Here is a 27,042-nt window from a genome sequence, read left to right as displayed (position 1 = left end):
GGGGGAGAGAGAGGGAGACAGAGAATCCCAAGCAGGCTCCGTGCTGCCAGTGCAGAGCCCAACATGGAGCTTGAACTCACAAAACCGTGAGATCATGACTTGAACTGAAACCAAGAGTCAAATTGCTTAACTGACTGAGCCACCCAGGTGGCTCAGAATCTAAGAGAATTCTTGGGGCACTTGGCTGGCTCAGTCAGTAGAGCATTTGATTCTTGATCTCAAGGTCACGAGATCAAGCCCCACGTTGGGCCTAGAGCTTACCAAAAAAAAAAGGGGGGTGGTGGAATTGTTGAGATAATATTTCTGGAGATACTTGGACCCATGCTTAATAGGTGCTAGTGGTTTGCCAGGCAGCTTTGACATGTGATAAATGCTCAGATGTTTTTGGGTCCATTTTCTTTCCAGTTACTGTAGGAACAGATCTGACTTGCGTGATATTTCCCCTTTTTATTGCTTGATCTGATTTTTCTCTCATTTAAGTCACTTCCTAGAGATGCAATCCAACATCACAGCAACTCCCTGACTATCCTGGGCCCAAATGTTATCAGAGGTGAAATCCCTAAACATGAATTTTGTCAATAAGTGATAGTAAAAGACAGATGCTAGGAAAAGGAGATGGATAAATACAGGTGTTACAGATGGGACACCGGCAAATGCAAGGATTGCAAATGCTTTGTAAGTAAACACAGCTTTTATAGGTAGGAAATTGCAAAATACAGTTGCTATGAGCGATGGTCTTTGGAGCCAACAGTCAGCCCCTTGCTACAAACAGGGGCCTCTTACTAGAAAAATAAGAGTCAAAACATGCATATAGGGTCCCAGATCCCTAGAAGAGGGTCTTTTTAGCTAGATAGCCCACTAAACAATGATGAGCAGACAAGTGAAGCAATTTAATTTAGTTTAAAACTAAATTAGTTCTAAATTTAGTTTAAAAACTAATCATTGTGGGTAACCTACCAGGGAGCTTCGTCAGGAACATTAACTACCAGCTCAAGGCCACCCTTTCATGTAGATACTTCTGTGAAGTGATTGAGAGAAGTAGGGCAGGTCTCCTGGTCTCAAAATATCTCCTCTGCCAGTCTGTAATATAACTAAAATTGCACCATTCGCAAATATTCCTTTGGATAAACTCCCTACCAGCTCCAGAGATTGATAGAACAATCATTCATTCATTCATCAAATGTTTCTTAACCACTTACTATGAACCAAACACTATTCTAGGGAACAGAAATTTATAGGCAAATACAACATGGTTCTTGCCCTTGAGATGCTCAAAGTCTAGTCAAAGGGACAGGAGGTAAACAAATAACTCGAATAAACAAATCGCAATTAGCAATATAACTAGTGCTCTGATACAGATAATTGCAAGGCTCTGTGGGGGACAGAGAAAGAGAATTCTCACCCACCTGAACAGGTGAGGCTTCAGGACATGATTCTTGACCTGAGTCTTATAGGATACAAAGGATGCCAGACAGATGCCAGACAAGTGCCACACAGATGTCAAGGATAGGGGTTGGCAACTTGGATGTGGAGAGAAGGAATGGGAGGTGATTTTGGACTATGGGTCTCTGTAAGCAGGAGGGAGCATCCCTGTGTCTAGGCAGAGGAGAATAGACCTTGGGTTCCCATGGAACATCATGTAGGCATTGCATGCCTATGTGTGTTTAGAGAGTGCTTCTGCAAATTGGGGAGAGGAGGCATGGCAGAATTTATGCCCAGAGATGGAGGATGGCGCAGACCAATTTGTCTACTTGGTCACTTTGTTGAAGGCACGATAGCACCATATTTCTCTTCATTCAACGTTCACCCATTTCTCTTTATTCAACGTTTTGCCACCCACATGCAGCTTTTCTATCCAGTGAAGTCTCACTCCATAGCTTCAGCAATGAGAGGGTTAACCAGCAGATTTTTGAGGTTAGACAGTTAAACTCCATCTGTGTGTGTGTGTGTGTGTTTTTTACATTTATAATTTGGGCATTTAAAAAACTATTGAATATGGCTTAAATGGGGTCTTTGTGTAATGGGAAATGTTTTAAGCCCCATGCTTACCAAACTTCTATAACATTGATCTGTCCCAGAAAATGGAGCCTGCTCTGCCCTCTGCAGTACAATTCATCTTAATGGGACCTTAGCTAAATGCATGACTTGGCAGCAAATAATTTGGTTAATCTAAGTACTCCCTTTACAGGATTTGCTTTTGGAGTTTTAAGGGAAATTTTCAAGCAGAAAATGGTTACTGGGATAAAATTGTTGAAATTTAGTTTGCCTTTCATGGGAAATTTGGCAGAATTTGGTTATCAAACTGCAGGTGTAGGCTGGGTAGTGTGGAGACATTGAATATTCTTGACTTCTGCTTCTGAAGAATTGGTTTCAAATATTTTCTCTTCAAATAGGTAGTGTGGACTCTTACATAAGCAGTGGTGGCCAACTCTTTCCCCTTTTTCCAAAAAAGGAATTGAAAAACAAAAACAAAGGACTGGAATTGTGCTTAATGATACTCAGGTTGGACCAGAAATGATTACTGGGTGCTACCACAGATTGTCAAATATGATTTAAAATTCCATCTTTCTAGTAATTTTCTACTTCCTGCTATTTTTCTACTTTTACTCACCACATGTTTTCATATTAATGTTGTTTTATACTCAGAACCCTCTCCTTGGGGGTTTCCCAGTTTATGGTTGAGGGAACTGATACTCAAAGAACATAAGAGACTTGGCTAAAGTTACACAGCCAGGTAGGAATAGATACAAGCTTTGAACTCAGATTTCATTCTAATACCTAACCTTTTTGGCTCCCAGACTGTACATGAAAATATGACAGATTCAGATCTGTTCAATAAATCCTGACTGAAGGCCAGAACCAGGAGAATTTCTCCTGAGGCTGAGAAAACCCAATCTCAAGTTGTTGAAAGGGTAGACCCAAGCAGTGAAGTCCAATAGTCTTCTCTGTTGGGTCTCTATGGATTAAAACATACTTGAAAATTGAATGATTCTGTCATGGAATAAAATACAAATAATCCGGGGTCAAAAAGAACCCTCAGGAGTGTTTGGATTGTCATTTTCCAAAGGATGTTTTCTATACTCTCTGGGATAACCAGAGACATGACCACATGACACTTAGCATCTCTTTCTCTAAGAATCTCAAGACTAAAAACCTTGAGAAGGGAGGCAAATTGCTCAAGACCATGTTGGGGATAAACAAAGGGTGGGAAGGAGAAATCAGACATGTTAATTTGTTTCACAAACACGTGTTTATAGACCAGGCACCTGGCATTGGGAGCCCACCTCTCCTTCTGAAGAGCAGTGCACACCAGTGTGGAGGCAGAGTTAGCCTATCCATAGGCTGCCCTAGGTGGGCCTCCCTGGGCATCAGTCCTTGTTGAGCCAGGAGTCCCTACACTGCTTTGCTTGCATATTTCCCAAAAAGAGTTTCAAAAAGTATGTGCTTCACTATACATTTTCAAGTTAACATCCAAAAATTTTCAAAATAGGTTTAAATGGTTGTAAATGATGCAATTTCTGGTGCTTTGTAGATCTTGACAGTTTAAAATAAAATAAAACTGTTGCACCCCTCTTTAAAAAGTTTCCAATGAAATATAAACACCATCGCTATTTGAAACCTCTATTTATCCACTCAAAAATATTATATAAAAGCTGTTTTTTAAATAAGATTTTGCATCATTTCTTTTTCACCTTAGAAACATATTTCCATTTCATTTCCTCCATAAAAGTTTACCCTGATGCAATATATTTTTATGCTGAAAAGTCTCTCATTGATTACACAATCATACTATTCTGCAACAAAAAGAGGTATATAAATTTAAATGTAAATTAAAAAAATTTCCTGTGACTATAAGGCTTGGTGCTACAAGTTTCTTCTGGGTTGAATTATCATCACAAATATTATTAATATACAATTGAGCAAGACAACGTACATACATTATGAGCTTTTTTAAAAATTCAAGTATAATTAACATACAGTGTTACATTAGTTTCAGGTGCATAATATAGTGGTTCAACAATTCTATACATTTCTCAATGCTCATCAAAAAAAGTGTACTCTTAATTTCCTTTATCTATTCCATGTGTCTCCCCACTCACCTCCCCTCTGGCAACCACAAGTTGGTTCTCTGTATTTAAGAGACTGGTTTTTTTTTTTTTTTTTGTCTCTTTTTTTCCTTTGTTTTTTCATTTGCTCTCTTTCTTAAATCCCATATATGATGAAACAACATGTATTTATCTTTCTCTGACTGACTCATTCACTTAGCATTTTACCCTCTAGCTCTATCCACATTGTTGCAAATGGCAAGATTTCATTCTTCTTTATGGCTGAGTAATACTCCATTGTATAAATATACCACATCTTCTTTATCCATTCATCTCTGGTTGGGCACTGGAATTGCTTCCATATCTTGGCTACCATAAATTCCACTGCAATAAGGCATACAGGGGCATAAAATCTTTTTGAATTAGTGTTTTTGTATTCTTTGGGTAAATACCCAGTAGCGGAATTACTGGATCATTCTATTTTTAATTTTTCGAAGAACCTTCAAAAGCCTCCACAATGGCTGCACCAATTTGCATTCCCACCAACAGTGCATGAGTGTTCCTTTTCTCCACATCCTCACCAACAATTATTTGCTGTGTTTTTGATTTTAGCCATTCTGATGTATGTAAAATGATATCTTATTGTGGTTTTAATTTGCATTTCTCTGATAAAAAGTGATGCTGAGCATCTTTTCATGTGTTTGTTGAATATCTATATATTTTTTTTGGAAAAATGTGTATTTTTAATTGGATTATTTGGTTTTTTGGTGTTTTAGTTATATAAGCTCTTTATATATTTTGGCTATTAATCCCCAATGAAGTAATGATTAATATAAAAGTTAAAAATTATCCCAAATGTATCTCTTACAAAGATGGACGACTGGAGAGGGTATGGTGTCTGATTAAAGGAGGCTTTCTGGACATCAGTATTTCAAATATCTCCTTTTTTGGTGCCCTGGTGGTACCCGCATCACAGGGGAATGGATCACGGAAGGATGTGTGTGTGTGTGTGTGTGTGTGTGTGTGTGTATAAAGGCATGACTTTCTTCTGTCATGTGAATGAAGGATGCCTGTGAAAGCTCAGAAGAGAAAGAGAAAGTGGCTGGCAGCCTCCAGCTTCTGCCCCAGTTTGTCCTCCAAATAGTGTTAAGATTGGATATATGTGAAAGTTGGGGATCTGGAAACTGATTCCATTAAAACAATCCATGTACCATGAAGATAACACATACATCAGTTTGAAGATGCCATAAACTACTCCAAATACTTTCCAAACCTGCTTAGGAAATTGCTAACATGTTCTTGATATATCTAGATAAGACTAGTTTGCCTAGACTATTCAATATAAATACAGGCATAAATATACCTTTACTTTCAGTAGATTTTAAGAGAAAAGTGTGTTTGGGGGATATTTCATCTACAGAATCAGTTGAAGTGGATATTGTCATTGATTTATCTAGAACAAATAAAAGCTATTATATGCCACATAAATTATAAATGCTGTCAATATTACTCTATCACAAGATTGTTATGGTTACAACATACCCTCTTATGAATTAGAATCATTGAATGATTTTATGCTGATTGGAATGGGAACCAATTCAACTAATCAGAACTTGGCATATCCCTAGCACACATGGGTCACAGACACACAGAGTTGTTGATTTATACTAGTCCGTTAGTCAGGATAGGCAATGTCGCACATTGGTGATGACTTCCACATTTTGGAGACTTAGTACTATAAATGCTTCTTTTTTTTAAAAAAATTTTTTTTTAACGTTTATTTATTTTTGAGACAGAGAGAGACAGAGCATGAACGGGGGAGGGTCAGAGAGAGGGAGACACAGAATCTGAAACAGGCTCCAGGCTCTGAGCTGTCAGCACAGAGCCCGACGTGGGGCTTGGACTCACGGACCGCGAGATCATGACCTGAGCTGAAGTCGGCCACTCAACCAACTGAGCCACCCAGGCGCCCCAATAAATGCTTATTTCTTGCTCATTCTATATATCCAGAGGGGGTTTGTGGGAGAGGTTCTGCTGCACAAAGTCACTCAGGGATCTAGGCTGATGGATGCTTCTCAGTCTTGTAGCTGCACCATCTGGATTATGTGGCAGAAGAGAGAAATGGGAACATCGCAATGGGTCTTTCATCACCTCAAACTTGAAGTGACACATGTCATTTTTACTTACATTTCATTAGTCGGAACTAGTTCCACAGTGTGTACAGGTACAGAGTAATTGAGAAGTGCACTCTTCCATGTGCCCAGAAGGGGAGGAAAACAGAATATTATTGGAATTAAACTGTAGTAAAGTTGATTTGGTGTCAGTTCATAAGCAGCATTAATCATCTTGGAAAAAAATGATTACCAAGGGTTGGTGATAAATAATAAAACAACGAGGTTATATTCATTGCAAAAAATGATTATAGAAGCAGGACTGAACATGAGAAAAACAGAAAACTTGAATCTGTTTTGGAAAAAGGCAAAACTGGCAAACTTTGAAAGAATGAAACTTGTCTTCAAATATGACTTTTTTTACCTAAGACCTCTCTAGTAGGTAGAGCTGGTTCTGCAGGGTCATATGAAGAGATAGTTCCAAGACTCCTGTTGCACTTGAAAACTCTGCCATCTTCTTGACTCTACCAGTCTCCACCTGGTTACTGAATTGAAGTCATTTAGCAAGTTCATGATAGTCATCACTAGGAAGATATTCTTTTTGTGGACCATGTAAGCCCTTCAGCTTTGCTTTGTCTAAGTTGTTACCTAGATGTGTTATGGGGCATTGACCTCGCTGTAATGGTGGTAATGTTCAGCTATAACTTCTCCATCTCCTGGGACTTGGAAAATCACTTTTCAACAATTTAGAAGATAGAGTGACTAAGCCAGATCAAGCGTAATTAGTTATAGGAAATTTGGGTTTACTTTCTGAGAATGTAAATATTTGGAATTATTCTTATCTAAGTAGCTTATATTAGTATTCTTTCAGATTTAGTACAGGGAGGGGACTGCTGCAGGTTGGTCCAGGGTATCCCAATAAAAGATCCTTAGAATTTATATTCAGAATAGAGGACCATCTTCAAAAAAGAGGTCTTAGGGAACAAACATCCTTCTCTTGTCCAATAAGGTACCCTTCCCCCAAATGTCAGGCAAAGGGCTACCTCACCTATGTCAGATCAAGAACCCAAAATTTTCAAGGCTATGAGAACTCTAGTCTAACATGATTTGTGATCTTCTAGGGAAGCAAGGTGGAAATTAATGCCATGGAATTCTAAAAGGGATAGATGCAAAGTGACTACTCAATAAAGAATGATCCAGAGCACAGGTATGAACTGAACAATTATCCATGGGTAAGAAAGAGAAAAACCAGGTGTCAGAGAGAAAAGACATTTAATACCAGCTGAAATATCAAAGGAAAAGTGAAATTACCAAGAGTGGTATTAATAGGAGGGCTGTGGATTGAACAAGAGAGTTGATAACTGATTTCTGATGGCCAAGGGGGGAAAACATGTTTTAAAGATAATAGAGAACTTAGAATGCATTTACAAAAGGATGGAGGGAGAGGAAAGAACGTTTATAAAGTTGGTTAGAAGAGGAAGGTTCTGGAAGGTTTACTGAAGAAAACACTTTACAGTTTACTTTGAAAAACATTTTCAGGGCACCTGGGTGGCTCAGTCAGTTAAGTATCCCACACTTGATTTCGGCTTAAGTCATGATCTCCCAGTTTCATGAGTTTAAGCCCTGTATCAGGCTCTACTCTGATAGTGCAGAGTCTGCTTGACATTCTCCCTCTCTCTGCCCTTCACCTGTTCATGCTCTGTCTCTCAAAATAAATAAATAAACTTAAAAAAATTTTTTTAAAAAAATAAAATAATAATATTGCTCCAAAAATAGTAAGATACCTAGGAATAAGCCTAACAAAAGAGGTGAAAGATCTATACTCTGAAAACTATAATACTGCTAAAAGAAATTGAATATGACACAAAGAAATGGAAAGACATTCTATGCTCATGGATTAAAAGAACAAATATTGTTAAAATGTCTATAATACCCAAGAGCACCTGGCTGGCTCAGTTGGAGGAGCGTGTGACTTGATCTTGGGGTCATGAATTTGAGCTCCACATTGACTACAAAGATTACTTAAATAAATAAAACTTTAAAAAATGTTTATACTACCCAAAGCAATCTACACATTTAATGTAATCCCCATCAAAATACCAACAGCATTTTTTCACAGAACTAGAACAAATAATTTTTTTTTTAATTTGAGAAAGAGAGAGAGAGAGCACAAGTTGGGCAGAGAGGCAGAAGGGGAGAGAAACAGAGAGAGAGAGAGAGAGAGAGAGAGAGAGAGAGAGAATACCAAGCAAGCTCCATGCTTAGTGCAGAGCCTGATTAGGGGCTCAATCTATCTTATGACCCTGGGATCATGACCTGAGCCAAAATCAAGAGTGGGACGCTCAACCTACTGACCCACCCAGACACCCTGAGAACAAACAATTCTCAAATATGTATAGAACCACAAAAGAACCTGAATAGCCAAAGCAATCTTGAAAAAGAAAAAGCAAAGCTGGAGGTATCACAATTCTGGACTTCAAGTTACATTACAAAGCTATAGTAGTCAAAAAAGAGTGGTACTGGCACAAAAATAGACACATAAATCAATGGAACAGAATAGAAAACCCAGAACGAACCCACAACTCTATGGTTAATTAATCTTCAACAAAGCAGGAAAGAATATCCAATGGGAAAAATAATTTCTCTTCAACAAATGGTGTTGGGAAAACTGGATAGGAACATGCAAAAGGATGAAACTGGACGATTTTCTTATACCTCACAAAAATAAATTAAAAGTGGATTGAAGACCTAAATGTGAGACGTGAAAACTTAAAATCCTAGAAGAGAGCACAGGCAATAACTTCTCTGACATCAGCCACAGCAGCTTTTCTTCTAGATGAGTCCCCCCTGAGGCAAGGGAAACAAAAACAAAAATAAACTACTGGGATTACATAAAAATAAAAAAACTTCAAGGAGCCTGGGTGGCTCAGTTGGTTAATCATCAGATTCTTGATTTCTGCTCAGGTCATGATCTCACGGTTCATGGGTTTGAGCCCCACGTGGGGCTCCACGCTGATAGTGCAGAGCCTGCTTGGGAATCTCTCTCTCCCCCTCTCTCTTCCCCTCCCTCACTTGTTCTCTCTCAACAATAAATAAACTTTAAAAGAAAAAAAAACAAAATAAAAAGCTTCTGCACAGCCAAGGAAACAATCAACAAAACTAAGAGGGAACTCATGGAGTGGAGAAAGATATTTGCAAATGACATATCTGATAAAGGGTTAGTACCCAAAATATATAAAGAACTTATAAAATTTAACACTCAAAAACAAATAAACCAGTTAAAAAATGGGCAGAAGACATGAACAGACACTTCTCCAAAGAAGACACATAGATGGCCAACATACACATGAAAAAATGCTCATCATCACTATCATCAGGGAAATGCAAATCAAAACTACAATGAGATATCGCTTCACACCTGTCAGAATGGCTAAAATTAACAACACAGGAAGCAACAGGTATTGGTGAGGATTTGGAGAAAAGGAACTCTTTTGTACTATTGGTGAGAATGCAAACTGGTGCAGCCACTGTGGAAAACAGTATGGAGTTTCCTTAAAATATTAAAAATAGAATTACCCTAACGGTGGCTGGATGGCTTAGTCAGTTAAGTGTCTGACCCTTGATTTAAACTCAGGTCATGATCTCATGGTTGGAGGTTCAAGCCCCGCATCAGGCTCTGCGCTGACAGTGCAGAGCCTGCTTGAGATCCTCTCACTCCCTCTCTCTCTGCCCCTCCCCTGCTTGTGCTCTGTCTCTCTCAAAATAGATAAATAAACTTGAAAAAAAACCAAAAAACAGAACTACCCTACAATCCAGTGATCATACTACTGGGTATTTACCCAAAGAATAAAAAAAAAAAAGACTAATTCAAAGAGATACATGCACGCCTATGTTTATAGCAGCATCTACAATAGCCAAGATATGGAAGCAGTCCAAGTGTCCATCGATTGATGAATGGATAAAGGAGATGTGATACGTATATACAATGGAATATTATTCAGCCATAAAAGGAATGAAATCTCGCCATTTGCAAAGACATGGATAGAGCTATTGAGTATTATGCTAAGTGAAATAAGTCAGTCAGAGAAAGACAAATACCATATGATTTTATTCATATGTGGAATTTAAGAAGCAAAACAAGCAAAGGGAGAAAACGAGAGAGAGAATCAAGAAACAGACTCTTTTTTAAAAAAATATTTATTTTTGAAAGAGACAGAGCTTGAGCAGGGGAGGGGCAGAGAGAGAGGGAGACACAGAATCCAAAGCACATTCAGGCTCTGAGCTGTCAGCACAGAGCATAATGTGGGGCTCAGACCCACCAAGGGTGAGATTATGACCTGAGCCAAAGCCAGATGTTTAACCAAATGAGCCATCCAGTAGGAAACAGACTCTTAACTACAGAGGACTGATGTGTTCCAGAGGGGAGGTGGAGCAGGGTGGGTGAAATAGGTGGTGGAGATTAAGGAATATACTTGTTATGATGAGCACCAAGTGATGTAAAGAAGTGTTGAATCACTATATTGTACACCTGAAACTAATATTACACTGTACATTAAATAACTGGAATTAAAATGGAAAGTTAAGGGGCTCCTGCATGGCTCAGTTGGTTGAATGTCTGACTCTTGATCTTGGCTCAGGTCGTGATCTCAGTGGCTCTGCACTGAGCATGGAGCCTGCCTGGGATTCTCTCTCTCTCTCTCTCTCTCTCTCTCTCTCTCTCTCTCTCTCTCTCCTCTCCCCTGCTCACTCTCTCTCTAAAATAAAATTAAAACTTAAGATTAAATTTCAAAAAATAAAAAGAAAAGAAAAACATATTCTATCCAGCACAGGGAATAATTTTGGAATTGGCCTGGAACAGTTAAGAAGGTAAAGAGGTTAGGGAGGCTGAGTAGCAAAATGAACTATGGGGTTTAAAGTCAGGTCCTCTCCTACCCAGCTGAGTTGGTGTGGACAAGTTACTTAACTTCCCCAAATGTTCAATTTCTTTAAATAAAAACTGGGGATAATGTTTACCCCACCGAGTTGTTATATGTGTGAAGTTGAGTATTGAGGGAAAGGAGTATCTTCTGTAGTCTAGCAACTGCGCTGGGTTTATTTGCCACTCATTCAAGTATTAACATATGCCCATAATTTCCATTTATAAATGAAGAACTGAGAGAGAGTGAGAGAGAGAGAGAGAGAGAGAGAGAGAGAGAGAGAGAGAGAGAGAGAGATTGCCCAAGTTTCAGTAACTAGTAAATATTGGACTTGAGATTGAAATGAGAATGGGTGAAGGGACTTAGTCTGAGTGAAGGTAGTATGTGAGTTGAATGGAGACTCCTCAAAATATATGTCCATGTCCTAATCCATAGAACCTGTGAATATTACCTTATTCAGAAAAATAGTCTTTGTTGATGTAATTAACTGAAGGATCTTGAGATGAAGAGATCATCCTGGATTATCAGTGAGTCCACCAACAAATGATGTCTTAAATGTGAGGCAGAGGCATATTTGACAGCCAGGAGAGGTGGAGGCAATGGTGACCACAGAGACAGAAATTGGAGTAATGTGGTCACAAGTCAGGGAATGCCAACAGCCACCAGAAACTGGAAGAGGCAAAGAATGAATGGTCCCCTGGAGACCCTGAAGGGAGCATGACCCTGCTGGATTTTTTTGACTTCAGCCCTCAAATCTGAGAGAATAAATTTCTGTTGTTGTAAACCATCCATTTAGTGGTAATTTTTTATTGCAGCCCTACGACATTAATACATGTGGGAATGGCTTCCACTCTGTGAAGGCCCTTGAGCACCTGAAAGGTAGACACAATATTGGACTGGTTCTGAGACTTACTGAGGGGATTCCTTCTGAGGGTCAGCAGGTCATCCATATGAAGCTGACTTTCTCAGGGCCTTGACAAGTAATCAAGAAAGTCATTTTAATGACTTAGCTCTTCTTTGGGTATCAGCTTTTCTTTGCAAAGAGCCATAAGAGATGAGGCCACTTGCCCCATTTTTCAGAGGGGGCAAACAGGGGGACAGGCTACTTATGTGACTTAGCCTGGACCGCTGAGTTGCTAAGTTAGAAAAGAGAGTGCCATGATTTGAACTCACGTATGGCATATGAATTCTCTTGCGAGAACAGCTGGTCTTCAGGATTGGGCCATCAACCATCTCGCTGCTTTCTACCTTTGGGCGTTAAGTATTGCTGAAAGTCACAAGGGTGGGTATTTTACCACAACGTTATCCCTGCCATTTAAGCTTGCTCTAGGATGAGGATTGAATTCCCCCCACACCTCAAACACTCTGGCCTCCTCTTTGGAATTGAAATTGAAATTGGGGCTGAGCTGCCAGGAGAGCTCTCCTTAAATGCAATATATAAAGACAACCCAGTGGGTTAGCGGGAATCTGTTTTTATCCTATGGCTTCTAGATAAGTAGGTGAGGAGGAGGGATTCCAATGTGATATAGAAAAGAAGTCTGTCAGTAGAGGTTCTTCAATACTGACATGGGTTATGAAGGCAGCAGGGTTATTGTGGGTCTCTCAAAAGGAGGGCAGGGATCACTCCACCCTCTTCAGCTCTGCTCACTGAATTGTGAGTAGGGCGAGTTTTCCTGAAGCCTTTCTCTCCCCTCCATTTTAGATCCAGTACCTGAATTGTCTTGTGTAGTAGAGTGGACTGCACACAGCCTCTGGATTTGCATAGACTTGGGTTCAAATCCCAATTTTAATGTGTTTATTTACTTATTTTGAGAGAGAGAGAGAGAGAGAGAGAGAGAGTATGTGAGCGGGGGCAGGGGACAGAGAGAGTGGGAGAGAGAATCCCAAGTAGGCTCTGCGCTGCTAGCATGGAGCTTGATGTGGGGCTTGATCTCACAAATGCTGAGATCATGACCCGAGCTGAAATCAAGAGTTGGACACTCAACAAACTGAATCACTCAGGCACCTTTATATTTTTAAATGCTTTATAGTTTTAAATGGGCAGGGGTGAGTCTCTTTGGCAGGGCTGTGGTGGAGTCACATATTAGACACTTGATAAATCTTTCTTACGGGGATGAGGGATGATAACAACTTTAAATGAGCACATTGCACACTCCTTACCTGGATTATTAATTCTCCCAAGCACCCTAGAGAGGTAGGTACTATTGCTAGTTCCATTTTGTAGAAACTGGGCATTAGGAGGTGAAGTCAGGAGTCCACATTCCCACAGCTTATAGGAGGGAGGGCCTGATTCTACGCTTGGCCTGTCTCCAAAGACCAGGCTCTTAACCATGGTTAAAGCACCTGCCATGGTACCAGACACTCACTAGGTGTTATTAAGTGATGCTACTTAGTCTGAATTCAACAAGTATATATAAAGAGCACCTATGTTCTGGGCACTATTTACTCCTGAAAACATCTAGGCAAGTGACCTGGGAAATGCTGGGATGAATCAGTTAGGTTTGATTAAGGAAGCAGTACCCTCATGAGTACTGGGGGTGACAGGGAGGAAGGGATTGGTTGTAGGGCTGAGACTTACCCAGTGATGGGTCTGAAGTAGCTATAGATCAGCAGGGCCAGAAGTCTGGAAGAAAAGCCAGATGTGAGGTGGGAGAGAGTGAGGCGAAAGTGAAACCCCCAAAGGAACTTTTATTTTTCTCTTGCCACTTTCAACCTTGACTTTGAAACCAAAAGCTGGTACCCTTTACCACAGAATGGGACATAAGCTTTGCTCCAGACTCAAAGTAGCTGAAGGGGAAGATGTGGCAGGAGCTGGGGAAGGCTGTGGGCCCACACCAACAGGGAAAGTCCCAGGATGGGTCACAATGTGTTGACAAGTTTGAAGCAGCCCCCGTAGCCACACACTGACCTTCACAACATGAAAGCTGCCGTTTCACTTCTACCTTCCGAATGCTCCACAAATATCTGTTGTAGGCAATCCTGAGGAACTACATACAGAAGGTAATTCTAGGAAGGAATTAGTTAAGTTGGCCTGATGCAAAACCGCTGCACCGATGTTCCAATGGTGCCACTTCACTGATGCACATGGCCTTACTGAGGTACAGAGGGTAGGTAACCTCTTGGAAGGCACATTGAGGCAGAGCCTTCTGACTCACTTCTTCCCTGGCAGCCTTGGGTCAGACAGAAAAAAAGAAGAATGTACCTGTGATCCTACTTCCCAAAGAAAGCTCTTGTCAACATTTTGGTGTGAAGCCTTTGTAGTCTTTTTCTTAGTTCAAGTATACACCTAGTTCAAATATTCAAGAAAAATGGAATCTTAGCATACATGATATTTTATAACCTGTTTTTCTTTTAGTGTGAGTAGCCTTTTCCATGTCATTAATATTATTCCTTAACATTGTTTACATCTGCGTAAGAATTCCACAGCATGAATGTACCTACTTTATCTATGAAGTGGTTAATGGCATAGTCTCTGAAGACAGACTACAGGGGTTCAAATCCAAGGTCTTCCAACATTTGCTAGCTGTGAAAATGGGCAGGCGAGTTAGCTATCCTCAGTTTCCTCACTGGCAAAATGGGGGTAATAGTACTTCCCTCAGAGGGCTGTTCTGAAGAACAAATGACTTTTTATATGTAGATAACCTACCTCTATTCTGATATTATTTAATCAACCTTCTAAATTGAATATTTAGATTGTTCCCAAGCCTTTCACCAAGGCTTTCACTTTTACACATACACCATAATTAACAAATTAAGTATAGTAAATATTTGTGGTTACATTAGGGAATCTCTTCCAGAGTGAATCATTGAGTGTCCATAATGTACAAAACATTATGCTATACACAAAGAAAAATGAACACAGTTCTCTTCCTTAAGACATTTGAAATGCAGTGGGGGTGGAGAAAAGGCACATTCATATACAAATATAATACTATGTACAAACATACCAGCATGTAGACAGAGGGCACCAATGAAGAACCGTGGGAGAGGAGAACACACCTTCAGCTGGGGAATCAGACAGGCAATGGAAGAGATAGAAAGACTTCGCCCTCTGCTCCCATCACCTCCCAGATCCTCAAATCAGAATTCAGAGTGGTTTTCGTTTGTCAGGTTCAGAATTTGTTACCTCGAGAGAGAGCACCAAGGACTGTGTTCCAAAGGTTCCAGGGATACAGGTGTACAATGCAAGACCAAATATTTAGGAAATACCTTTTTTTCTGGAAAAGGAAAGAACACATTTCACAGCTGAATAGAGAAGTGAAAAATGAAACTAAAGAAGCATGAAGGTAATATTTACTTGCTAGATTTATATGGTGCCTACCTTTAGAAAAGCCTGGCTATAAATCCAGCATGTGCCCTCCCCTCCGCCCCCCCCCCCCCCCAATATACATATACTCTGTTCTGTTATCAGGCTCTGAATTCTCTGAAGCACATTTTGCGGTCATTTTACTATCATTGTAAACTCTTCATCCTTCTACTCACCCCAGATCACCCTCAAACATCCTCTCCAAGAGTAGATGTTTGGAGTCAGACACTCCTAGGCTAAATCCAGACTCTACAGTTTACCTGCTGGGTGACCTTGGACATGTAACTGAAGTCTCTAAGTCTCAGTTTCCACATCTATAAAATGGGGACCCGAAGAGCAATATCACATCACCTATTACACCTAGGGCTGCAATGAGGATTACACGAGTGAGGCCTGTAAAACACTTGCACAGTGCAGATCACTCAATGGTGTGATCACTTATCACTCTGACATAGGCCTATAAGGAAGGCCTTAAGGAAGAGAACTGTGTTCATTTTTCTTTGTGTGTTCATTTTTCTTTGTGCATCCTGAAACTAAGTGGAAGAGATATTTAGATTTGTGTCATTTCTAATTTTTTCTGTTAGGTTGAAAATTGAGTATGAAAACACCAGAAAGGTGAAGAAGTCAGATTTCTTTTGTAACCAACAAAATCTAGACTGTTTCTATATCTAGGCTGCTTTTCTAAAGGTAGGCACTGAATAATCTAGACTGTTCACAGGAGAATGAGGATGACTAATAATGTGTAATGCCTCTCCCAGGGGGCATTTGCATTTTCAACTGGGGCCAAAACCCTTGGCCAAAGGAATGAAGATGGAATGGTGGGATTTCAGCTACCAGGCAGGGGACAGTGGGAAATATTTTGATGTAGTGAATTTTAGTACTCCTAAACCATTTCAGGTATTCATTCATTCATTCATTCATTCAATGCATATTTATTAAGTAACTACTGTCTGCCAGACATTGTTTTATGCACTTGAGATATAATAGTGAACAAAATAGACAAAGATCTCTGTCCTCATGGGTTCACATTTTAGTGGGGGCATAAAGACAATAAATAATATAATTAATGAATAAGTAGGCTTTATTATGTTACAGATTAAATACCATGTAAAAACTAGAGAAAGGGGGAGAGTGGCAGTCCTGGGGGGAGGTTGGACAGGTTGCATACTAAATATGGTGGCTGGGTCGGTTAAGTGTCTGACTTCAGCTCAGGTCAAGATCTTGCAGTTTGTGAGTTCGAGCCCTACGTTGGGCTCTGTGCTGACAGCTCAGAGCCTGGAGCCTGCTTCGGATTCTGTGTCTCCCTCTCTCTCTGCCCTCCCCCTACTCACGCTCTGTCTGTCTCTCTCTCAAAAACAAACAAACAAATAAATAAATAAATTAAATAAATATGGTGGTTAGGATGAGCCTCATTGAGAAAGTGACATTTCCCCACTGTTTTGAAGGAAGTGAGGGAGTTCACCAACTGGACATCTGAGGAAAGAGTGTTTCTCAATGGGGACAGTTAGAGCAAAGAGCTCAGGGAATGTGTGTGTGTGTGTGTGTGTGTGTGTGTGTGTGTGTGTGCGAGAGAGAGAGAGAGAGAGAGAGAGAGAGAGAGACAGAGAGAGACAGAGAGAGACAGAGAGATGGAAAGGGAGAGGGAGGGAGATGGAGATGGGGAGGGAGAGGGGGAGACAGGAACTGAGAGAGACACAGAAAGAGAAAGGGGCAGTGGGAGAGATCATTCCTGTAAGTGCTTGGGGAACAACAAGGATTCAGTGTGGCTGGAGCAGGTGGGAGAGCACTAGGAGATGAGAAGGTGTGCACTACTGTTCAGGTGAGTTTGTAGGCTACTCTAAGGAACTTGGTTTTTACTAAGTGAAATGGGAACCACTGGAGGGTTTTGAGCAGAGGAGTACAGTGATGTGACATTTTAAATGGATCGTTGTGACCACTGTATTAGGGATATACCAAAGGTGGGGAGGGAAAGGTACACCAGCGGGATCAGCTACTGCAGAAACTCAGGTGAAGGATGATGTTGGCTCAGACCAAGGGGGCAGCAGGGGAGGAAATGAGAAGTGGTAATATTCTGCATTTATCCGAAGGTAGAACCAAAGGGATGTAGGAGGATGAGAGAAAGGAGTCAAGAATGACTCCAGGTGTTTGGTCCCATCAGCTGGGATGAGGAAGGCTGTGTGAGGAGGAAGGCACAGAACATAAGGAATTCAGGGTTTGGATATGTCAGGTTTGAGGTGTCTATCCGACTCCCAAGTGGAGACTGAGGTTGGCTGTGTAGCCTGGCACTCAGGAAGTCTGGGCCGGAGATACAAATTTGAGATAGACAGTTGCTTAAAGGCATGAGGACAGATGGGATCACCCAAGGAATGAGTGTAGATGGGAAGTGAGGCGGTCTGAGGGCGGGAAGGTAAAGGTTTTCCCAGAGGGAATTGCAGGTTCCCCTGCTAGAGCTGACGAAGGTCCATTCTAGAGCAGCCCGGGCCTGCAGGGGGTGCCCTGGAACTGGCTGTGGTTGCAGTGATGGAGAGAAATGTTTGCTTCTCCGGGAAGGAGAGACGCTCAATAGATTCCTTCGGGAGTGGCAGGAATAATTAAGAGAAGTAGGTAAGGATATCCTAGTAGCACACGTGCTCGGCTGCCTCCAAGGAATTGGAAAACCTGGGTCTATTAATCTGTTCAGACATCTGGGCACCACCGCCTAGCCTACGAGGCCCCGCCTCTCCAGCCCTTTCTCTCTCTCTCCCCTCCCCTCTTCCCATCCTCGCCTCTACATGTCACTTCTACAACCGCTCTGATTATAATTGATCAAACAGAATCACGGAATCACGGCTCATTTTGCTGTTTTGTTCAGTGGCCCGATCTGCAAAGAGACTCTGGTAGTTGGGCAGATTGTATTCTCCCCTCTTGGAATTCCGCTCACAGAGGCCTTCCCGTCGTGGTCTGCCGCGCAGGGACACGCCGGTGCCGCCGAGGATAACGAGGGCGGGGGGCTGGAGGCAGGCGGGGTGGGGGTGGGGGACACGGCGCCGGCGGCGGGGCGCGAGGGGGTGTGTCCGCGCCCCGGCCCGCCTGCCCCCCCCTCCCGCCCTCCCCGGGGGCGCCCCGCGCGGCCCCTCACCCCCGCCCCTCGGCGGGCCCGCCGCCTCGCCTCGCTCCCCTTGACGTCATGTGGGCAGCAGGCTGGCTCGCGCGGCGCGGCCGAGGGCCCGAGCGGGTGCTCAACTTCGGGCTCAAGTCCGCGCGGTGCGCCCTGAGCCGTGCGCCCGGCTCCCCGCGCGCCGCCGCCGCCGCCACATCTGGAAGCGTTCAGCGCGTCTGCCGGGCGGGCGGGCGGGCGGGCGCGGGCAGGGGAGGGCGCGGGCGCGGCGGGGCTGGGCTGGGCGGCAGTGAGCGCGGCGCTCTCTCGCGCGCCCGGTGTCTCCCTCTCCCTGCCTCTGCAGAAACAGCTCCCTGCCAGAACGGCGCTCGGCGCGGCGCGGCCCGGAGCGGCGGCGGCGCCTCTTCCTGCCTGCTAGCCCTCAGGAGTTGCTGGATCTTTTTGACAGAAAAAAGCCGACAGGGGCCTCGAGGAGGACTCGCCACGAGCGGGCAGAGACGGTTCGGCCCCCTGCTGGCCCGGGCGGACCCCTCTCCCCGCGTCCAGGGGTCCGCTGCTCCCCCACTCCCCTCCTTTCCACCTCTTCTCGCTCTGCCTCTCTCGATTTATTTTTTCGAACGGTGTAGCCGCCAGAGGTGCGGTGCTAAATTCTTGGAAGGGGCCCGGATGTACTGAGGATGCATTACAATTTCACAAAAGGAGGCAGTAGTGGAAAGGAGCAGTTTTTGGTGTTTGATGCAATAATGGGAATCAGGTAATCCTCAGAAGGGAAGAAGAAAATACTGCAGATCCACGGCTTCCTTGAATTTGCACGAAAGCCGCCGACCTCGGAGGAGGGATTAATCCAGACCCGCTTGGGGGTGTTTGGCCATTTCTTCCTCTTTGTGGCTTCTTCTCCTTTTAAAACAATTTTTGGTCAATGGTCAATGAGAACACGAGGATGTACATTCCAGAGGAAAACCACCAAGGTAAGGCTGGACCCCGCCGCCTCGCCGGGGCTCCAGCCCGGTCTCCCGCCCGGTCTCCCCGCCCTCTCCACCCCTCTCCCGCTCTCCCCCGCGCGCTCCCCGCGGCCTCTGGGCCGGTCCCTGCGGAGTTGCCCCGGGCTGCGTCCGCGAGGGGCGCCGGGCAGCGGGGCGCCTCCGCCTCGCCCGAGCGGCCGGGAGCCCGGCGGGACCCGGGCCGGAGCCGCCCGCGAGCCGGAGCGGAAAATTCCCGCCCCTCCCCCTCCCCGTGCCCGGCTTCTCCAGAGCATGTGTTTCCTATGAAATTCCAGGCGAGGGGGAAAAGTTCCCCAAGTGTCTGCTCTGCCTCGCTTTCTCGCGTTTGCCTGGGAAGCCCAACTGCCCGGCCGGCGGCGCCGGGGGGGAGGGGGCGCCGCCGAGCCCCGCGGGCCAGGGTCCCTCGCCTCGCTCCGGGCGCGGCTGGGAGCGCGCGCGCGCGCGCACCCCGCCCCAGGTCGGCCTCGCGCCCCCGGCAGCCGCCGGGCATCCCGCTTGCAGCCGGGCGCCCCTTCCCCCCGGCAGCGCGCTCCAGGTGGCGGGTGGGGGCCCGGGATGCAGATGTGAGACTCGGCGCCTCTCTCCCTCTTTCCCGTCTCCCTCGCTCCCTCTGTCTCCCTTCCTCTCGCCCGGCTCCCTTTCTCCTCTCTTCCTCTCTCCCTCTCTCCCCCCCCCCCCCGGCTCACCTACACCCACCCACCTCTCTACTGCCATTGACCCCGAGTGCACCCACGCCCCGTGTGTTCTTATTCGCACCCACATGTGGGCTAGCACCTGAGGATGTAAGCAGTTAGAATTCGGGCGGTGTGTGGGCTTTGCTTTTTCATGTTTTAAGGAAATAATGAAAGGGTGTGCCAAGCTCACACGGCTGCACACTATTGCCCAGTGTTTTGCCAGCATCTCCATCCTTGGCATCAAGTGTCACCAGCTCCCCCCAGTGAGGGGGAAAGGCTTTCAGGTAACTCCCCACTTCTTGGAAACTTTCTCCCTCACCCCCATCCCCATATTAACAAGTTATTATGTTTTGGCATTGCTCAGCAGTTACGGTTATGATGGAGTGTGGAGGGTTGGTCTTGCTGGAGTGTGGCAGCCTCCAGCTTCATCTCTGTCTTGTCTCTATGGCTTTCTCTGTCTCTTTTGGGTGTAGTCTTTCCTTTTTCTCTCCCAGTTTCCCAAGCCTCCCTGTTTACAATCTTCCTTTCAATTTCTTCCTCCTGAATACCTGTCGCTGTTAGTCTTGTTACTTCCTGGGGTATACTTTAAGTGATTCTCTGAGGACCCCAGCCTGGTGTGTGTGGGGGGAGCGGTTGTCTCCATGTCTCTTTTTTCCAGCCTCCTCCTGCCCCCATCTCCACCATTTGGGGACAGAGCCCCTGTCCTTTAGAGCCACCTGGCTGGTCTCTGTCCATCCTGAAACCGATTTGAGGGTCAGCTGTCCCTTTGCTTTCCAGCTGGGGTGGCAGCATGAGGATTTTGACTTTTTGGTAGAAAGAATTTTGTCAAGGGCCATGGGTTCTAGGGTGAGCCAGGGCTTTGTCATTAGGGCAGCTTCTGTCCCTGGATTTCTTGATGCCATGACCCCATCCCTCACCTGTTCCCCTGTCCCCTTTCTAGCAGATGGAGCAGTGGATGCATTAGGAGGGAGAGGGTGAGAAACACAAAGGAAAGGGTGATATTTGTGAAGTGTGGGGATGGATGTCTCCCCTCCAGGCTCTCAACTCGGTGTGAGCAGTCTTGAAGAGGAGAGCTCAATAGTATTGTCCTTACTATCACTAATGATGGCAGTATACTGTGATAAGAATTATTATTCACATAACGATAATATTAGTTTACCAGGTCCCCTCTTACTGCAGGATAAACCCCTCTTGGCCCCTTTCCTTTCTTTTGCCCCTTTGTTCCCTGGCATCCTTCCTCCCACCCCATATGCACGGAGCAGACATTAAAAGTAGGAGCACTGACCCTGGAAAGGTTTATGAGAAAGATGGAGGGACAGGAGCAAGTGAGCCGTGGCCGGGAGCTCTGCCTTTCCAGCAACATGCCAACAAACACTATGGCAACCTGAATTCCAGTTCTCTCCCTTGAAGCTGCAGTGATTATATAATTCACAGGAGCAATTTTGCCTCCATTCCTGGATGCGGTTTTCAGGTGAAAGAGCACCAGGATCCCTGTCTCCCCTCCATTTCCCATCCCCCTTTCCCTGGTCTTTGGCATTGCCCAGGGTTTTTTTGCAGGGAGGTGAGATGGAGGGTGATGGAGGTAGGGAAGGGCAGACCTGGAAAAGCACAAATATCTACAAGGAAGGGGTTGCTGTGGTTTAATAACCAAAGGGGTGATGAAACATAATTGGGGGTTAGAGTTTCAGGAAAGAGAGTAGAGAAGCCAAACAATTACCTCAGATCAGTGATGGTGACGAACCAAAGAGTGGAGAACTGAAAAAGTTGCCAGTGGTGGGGCTTTACATTCTTCTCTTCCTGACAGAGTTGAAGGCACTGGATGCACTGGCCCTTTCTCCCCAGCTTTTCAGTGCTGTGTGTGTGTGTGTGTGTGTGCGTGTGCATTGAGAGTTGGGATATGGAGACCAGTGGCCAGTGCATTGGGATAGCCTGAAGGTTCACTGAAGGACTGGCTTTTGACCCTGGGCTTCAGGCTGGGAGTGGCTCATGTGGGCCTTGCCTCACCTCTGGTGCCCTATCTACTCGGTCCCACGCCAACCTCCCGCTTTTCTGGGCTGATTTTCCATTGCAGGCTCCAGCTAGCAAATGAGTTTCTTAATAGTCAACCAGTTAGCAAATAAAACATCAGAATGTCCCTTATCTGCTGGAGACAAGGCAGAGGGGAGAAACATGTGTTCTGGGAGGGAAGACATACTGTGCTTTTCTTTTAACTACTTAGCAATATGGCAGAATAGTAATCATCATAATAAAGTAATAATAATAATAATGATTACAGTTAACTCTCTTTACAAATGGTCATAGACAACGTTGCTTGCACCTTAGCTTGTGTGGGTTATAGAAAGCATGACATTAGCTTCTCTTTCTCTGGGTACTGCATGGAGGAAACTGGAGAAAAGGGGCTATTGAGGCTCAAAATATCATTCCTAGTATTGCTCTGATACTTTACAGTGTATCAGAATACTACATAATAAACTATATTACAAGAACCAATTATTCATTATTTCCATAGAGCACATGCTAAGAGTATTTAAATGCGTGCGCACACACACACACACACACACACACACACACACTCACACTGAATAAGGAAAAGATTTCAGATTACACAAGAGTTTAATGCACTTTGGGGACCCAGTGAGTTGTGGAGAGGAATATTGGTAATGCAGCCCCCTAAGACTGTTTGGACATTTCTACCTCATATTAAATGGAGAATTGTTCTCTACAAGTAGATGTTACAGGTATAGTACTTTGCAGATGAAACGGTGAGCTATTAGCCCCTGCAGCTGCCGCTCAGAGTCTTGGTGATGACTTGAACTCTTCCTGCATTTTTTTCTTTGAGTGAACATTGTCCTAGGTGGGTTCATCTATGTATATAAGACTTTGGACTTAACACTGAAGCATACCGAATGGGGATTTTGAGGCCCTGCTGATCTTTGTATCCTTACTTCTGGCACAGGTCCCCGCTCATTCAGGCCCTTGATACATGAATGAATGCATGCTGCTGAGAACGAATGAATGGAGACCTAGAAGACCTAAAGTGGATGTGCTTTCTGCCTCTCCCAGTAGGTGGCACTCCAGGGCTTAGGAGTCAGGAAAGGGGCAGTCTCCCTGCGTTTGGTGAGGAAAGATATTGGGAGAGTTTGGAGAGAATTTCCTGTGTGCTGTGACTCTTTGCTTATGCCTATACCTGCCCCAGTGCAGGGAACCCCAAAGACCAGTGTGTGTTCCCGTGCCAGCACACACACCAGAGGACCCCCCAGTGTGACTGAGGCCTTCAGTGACCTTGCCACCCTCTGGTAAAGAAAACCCACTTTGGATTTCTCCCACTTTTGCACACTCTTACCTCAGACTTCTGTTTACCTCTAAAACAGCATCCTACTCAGCCTTGAGGGAGCCTTTTGGGTGATTAGCTGAACTTGTTATGGCTGTATATTAATTTTCTCCCTGATTTACCATAGATGTTTTAGTAACCAGAGGGGCCAGGACTTCCCAAGCCCAGTGGAATATGAGGTGACCAGAAATTTGGGATTTGGAAACCCTAACCTATAGGGTTACAGAGCTTGTCAGCTCAAAGGCAAGAAGGCGTTTTCCTAACTTTATTAGGGGAAAAAAAAAACACAAAAACAACTGGGTACACTTCACAGCTGATTTCTGTTTATGAGTCTGGCTGGGCTCATGCTGGGTAATGGCAGAAAAGCTCCCGAGACCCAGGTTAGTCAGTAACTGAGATTTGTTCTAATTTTCAGTGATGTTTTCCAACTCTTGGTTGTTTCTTTTCTATCCCTTCAGTTGGCCTTCTTAGTTGTTGTGGCAAATTCTGTGAGGTCTGAGAACCTCTTGCTATCAGGTTAAGAAGGGGCGAACGAGTGGACCATAGCGTTTTCTTCCTTTTCAGTAATTCTTCCTGCCTGGTGAGGCATCTGTTTGTTACATGGTAGTAACAGGTCAGCTGGCGTCATCCCCACTTTTCCTTGCTGGGACTCCAAAATCAGTGCTCCGCATTCAAAAGTAAGAGACAATTTTATTTTCCAGTATGGACTAAAGAAAACTGATAGATTGTTTGGGAAACGCCTGAAGACTTAAGAGCAAAGCCAATTAGCAAGTGATCACACTAATTTAATCTGTTTTTAGATCCCATCCTCACTGTTGCCTCAGTTAATGCTGGGCACTGTGGAGGAGAGCAGAAGACTGATTTAAAAAAAAAAGGCATGGGGAATTGTTTTGCAAAATATCAGGTGCTGAATATTTAGCAACATGAGTGCTAAACATTCTGATAATGAAACAACACTCCAAGCCATGGCTGTCATTATTAAAATAATTTAGTAAACACCTGTTTACATGTACCTCAAGGTTAGATACTGTATAAAACAAGTAAAAGTGACAGGATCCCTCTGGGAAAATGGAATGATTTTCAGTGCTGTTCTAAACTCAGGTCCATAGACTTTAACTGAACCCAGGTCAGAAAAACAGCATGGAGGGCTGAAGTAGTGAATGTGATGGTTTGAACCAATAGCCCAGGTGCTACAGGAAAGGTCTTCGATGTATTTTAATTCCCAGATGGAGTGCTTCTGTATTCAAGATGAGGCTTTACTGACCCTAGGAGGTGCACACCTAGAACATTGCCACAGACCTTGCTTCTTTCCCTCCATGGTGTAGGAGCACTTGGAGGCAGGTGCTCGTGGCAAGAAGGCAACTGGAGCGGAGTCTCGGGTTCCTAGGAGGCTTGGGACCCTGAGAGCCATGCTGCAGTTGTAGTCTGTGCCCTGTGTGGGTGGGGGCCCAGGAGGGCCTTGTAGAGGAGCAGAGTTGTGAAATGGCTGGGAGCTTCAGGAAGCCAGCTGTTGGGAGAAGGACGCAGGAAGAGGCCCAGATGACCGGGATGTGTCCAGGGTTGGGGGGTCGTTTGGGGAACACAGTTACAACTTGTGGAACTGAATTAAATCAAGTGGGGATTTAAGGGACATAAGGAAAGCAGTTTGGGCCTGGAGCTGGGGAGTCAAACAGAGGTTGAAAATAGGCCCTTCCCCAGAGACCAAGGGAATGAAGGGAATAGTAAATCTGGCTCAGAACCAGAGAATGAGGAAAGGGTGGATTAACTGGCAAGAAGCCAAAAGTTCCTCCCCTTCCCAAAACCTCATCAGACCATTGCTGTCCATAACATGTTCACTTAAAAACATCTTCTTGCTGCACTGTGTGCGTGTGTGTGTGTGTGTATGTGAGAGAGACACAGAGAGAGGGTGGGGAGGGGGTGGTTCTAGATTCATGAGCTTTGAAGGGTTTGTCAAACAGACGTAGAATAAATGTAATGTCTCTGGGAATTTACTTTCTAGGATCAAAGCATTTTAAGGAACCTTAGGACAAACTCTGTTTCTAGTTACGAAAACAAAGGCTACTAAAGAGTCAGTCACTCAGGCAGGGATGTGACAGAAAACAAGGTCTTCAGACTCTTTTTCCTCCTGCTTTCTCTTGACCACACTTGGTATATGTTAAACCTGATAAGAAAGCATTGCTTAGTATTTCTGGTAAAATTTTGCTTAATCAACCTTTCAACCTCTCCCTATTCTACCTCTGTCCAATCCCACCTTTGTACTGACTTAAAATCACTTCTGAGATGTTAGATTTGGAAACAGAGTTGGAGTGGGGTGGGGGTAGCTATCATTGGAAAGGTTTAAAAATAATTTCTCAGGCTGCAGAGTAAAAGTTCATACATGTCCACAAGGACCTCCAACAAAATTCAGATCACTATTCTGTCTGCAAACAGATATAGCTCCAAGCTGTTTTTATTTGTGTACTTCTTTCTGTCCCGCTCTAGGCTCATTTCAGCCCATGTGAGGGCGTGGGGTGATGAGAGGCGAGCTGTTCTGTAGGACTTCCCTTGGCGAACTGTTGGCAGTTCTTCGTGGACTGGCTTTGCTGTTGGCCAGTGCATGGAGTCACATCACTGCAGGGTAGAAACCGTGGGGACATTTAAGTTGCAGGCTGGCCAGAGGACCGGCTGCCGTGGACTCTACCTGAGTTGGAAGAACAAAGGCTTCTCCTTGCTTCTTTGTCAGGGCTGGTCTTCTAGGACAGGGCTCTGCCCAGGAGACGTTTAAATAAGGAGCCCTGGTTTAAATCAGCACATGGAAAGGAATTCATCTAGGACCTGCCTCTGACATTCCCATCATCCTTGAAGTGTTTGTTGGCTGACTTGTTTGATGCTCTTATAAATCGAAAACTGGAAGGCCTTTTAGGCTGACTTGATCTCTAGCTTTAAGACAGGGGCATGAGCTAGACTCACCCTTAGAGATGTGGCCTTTGAGATCCCTGGGGGAAACCACCATTTCAGAACACAGTGTTGTGATAATTTCATGAAATATTCACACTGCCAATCTGCCAAGGGGGGTTTCTTTTAATACACTTGGCTACACTTGGTATTGCCCGCTTGAACCTAGCTAAAAAGAAAATAAAATAATCTTGTCTCCTGTCCTTTAGAGAACCAAGCCAAAATCCAGACAGTAAATGAATGTTCTTCCCCATATAGCCTGTGGGCAGAAATGTTGACTTGATTACTCAATTAAGCTCTATTTACTTTGTAACCATTGTGTCATGTTCAGTCATTTATATTGTTTTTTTCCTTCGAAAATAATCCATGTTGGGCTAAAAAACTTTCAAAGATGTTAGTTAGCAAAAGTAAAAAATAAAATAAATAAGACTACGGCTAGAAAAATGACTGGGGTCACATTCTTTGACTTGATCTTTTTTTGAGAGTTCTGAGGAATCAAGCCTTACATTTTTCATCTATAAAATGGAGATAAGAATCCTTAGCCAGTCAACTTTACAGGGCAGCTGTGAAGCTCCGTATGGGAGAATGAGTGTAAATCACCATGCAGGTATCAGTTATTCTTATCA

General features: G+C 44.1%; 1 protein-coding gene and 2 long non-coding RNA genes across 53 annotated transcripts in view; 1 reads left to right on the top strand and 2 right to left on the bottom strand.

Moving 5' to 3' along the window:
• The window catches only part of CACNA1C (calcium voltage-gated channel subunit alpha1 C), a 749,041-nt gene that overhangs the window by 73,800 nt on the left and 648,199 nt on the right, over window positions 1-27,042 (top strand). For 7 of the 50 annotated variants that reach the window (XM_053225630.1, XM_053225627.1, XM_053225625.1 and 4 more), the window contains exon 1: window positions 18,810-19,444. The exons of 33 other annotated variants lie outside the window; for them this stretch is intronic. In XM_053225630.1, the coding sequence (XP_053081605.1) occupies window positions 19,396-19,444 (49 nt within the window). In that variant the 5' untranslated portion in view covers window positions 18,810-19,395. Of the gene's footprint in view, window positions 1-18,808; window positions 19,445-27,042 lie in introns of those variants that run through there. 10 more of the 50 variants (XM_053225619.1, XM_053225616.1, XM_053225620.1 and 7 more) reach the window with 2 other exon arrangements.
• Window positions 13,652-22,016, bottom strand: LOC113603667 (uncharacterized). Of its 2 annotated transcripts, XR_008300032.1 has the most exons (4): window positions 21,869-22,016; window positions 14,276-14,359; window positions 13,982-14,060; window positions 13,652-13,696 (listed from the first exon to the last, which is right to left on the bottom strand). It is a non-coding gene; the product is annotated as an uncharacterized LOC113603667 (long non-coding RNA). The 2 variants fall into 2 exon arrangements; XR_008300031.1 differs by having other exon boundaries at window positions 13,652-14,359.
• Window positions 14,925-16,546, bottom strand: LOC128316329 (uncharacterized). Its single transcript, XR_008300035.1, has 3 exons — window positions 15,640-16,546; window positions 15,200-15,290; window positions 14,925-15,078 (listed from the first exon to the last, which is right to left on the bottom strand). It is a non-coding gene; the product is annotated as an uncharacterized LOC128316329 (long non-coding RNA).

The sequence above is a fragment of the Acinonyx jubatus genome, chromosome B4 (genome assembly GCF_027475565.1).
Source record: "Acinonyx jubatus isolate Ajub_Pintada_27869175 chromosome B4, VMU_Ajub_asm_v1.0, whole genome shotgun sequence".
In the NCBI taxonomy this organism is placed as follows: domain Eukaryota; kingdom Metazoa; phylum Chordata; class Mammalia; order Carnivora; family Felidae; genus Acinonyx; species Acinonyx jubatus.
This window is presented reverse-complemented; position numbering and strand designations above follow the sequence as displayed.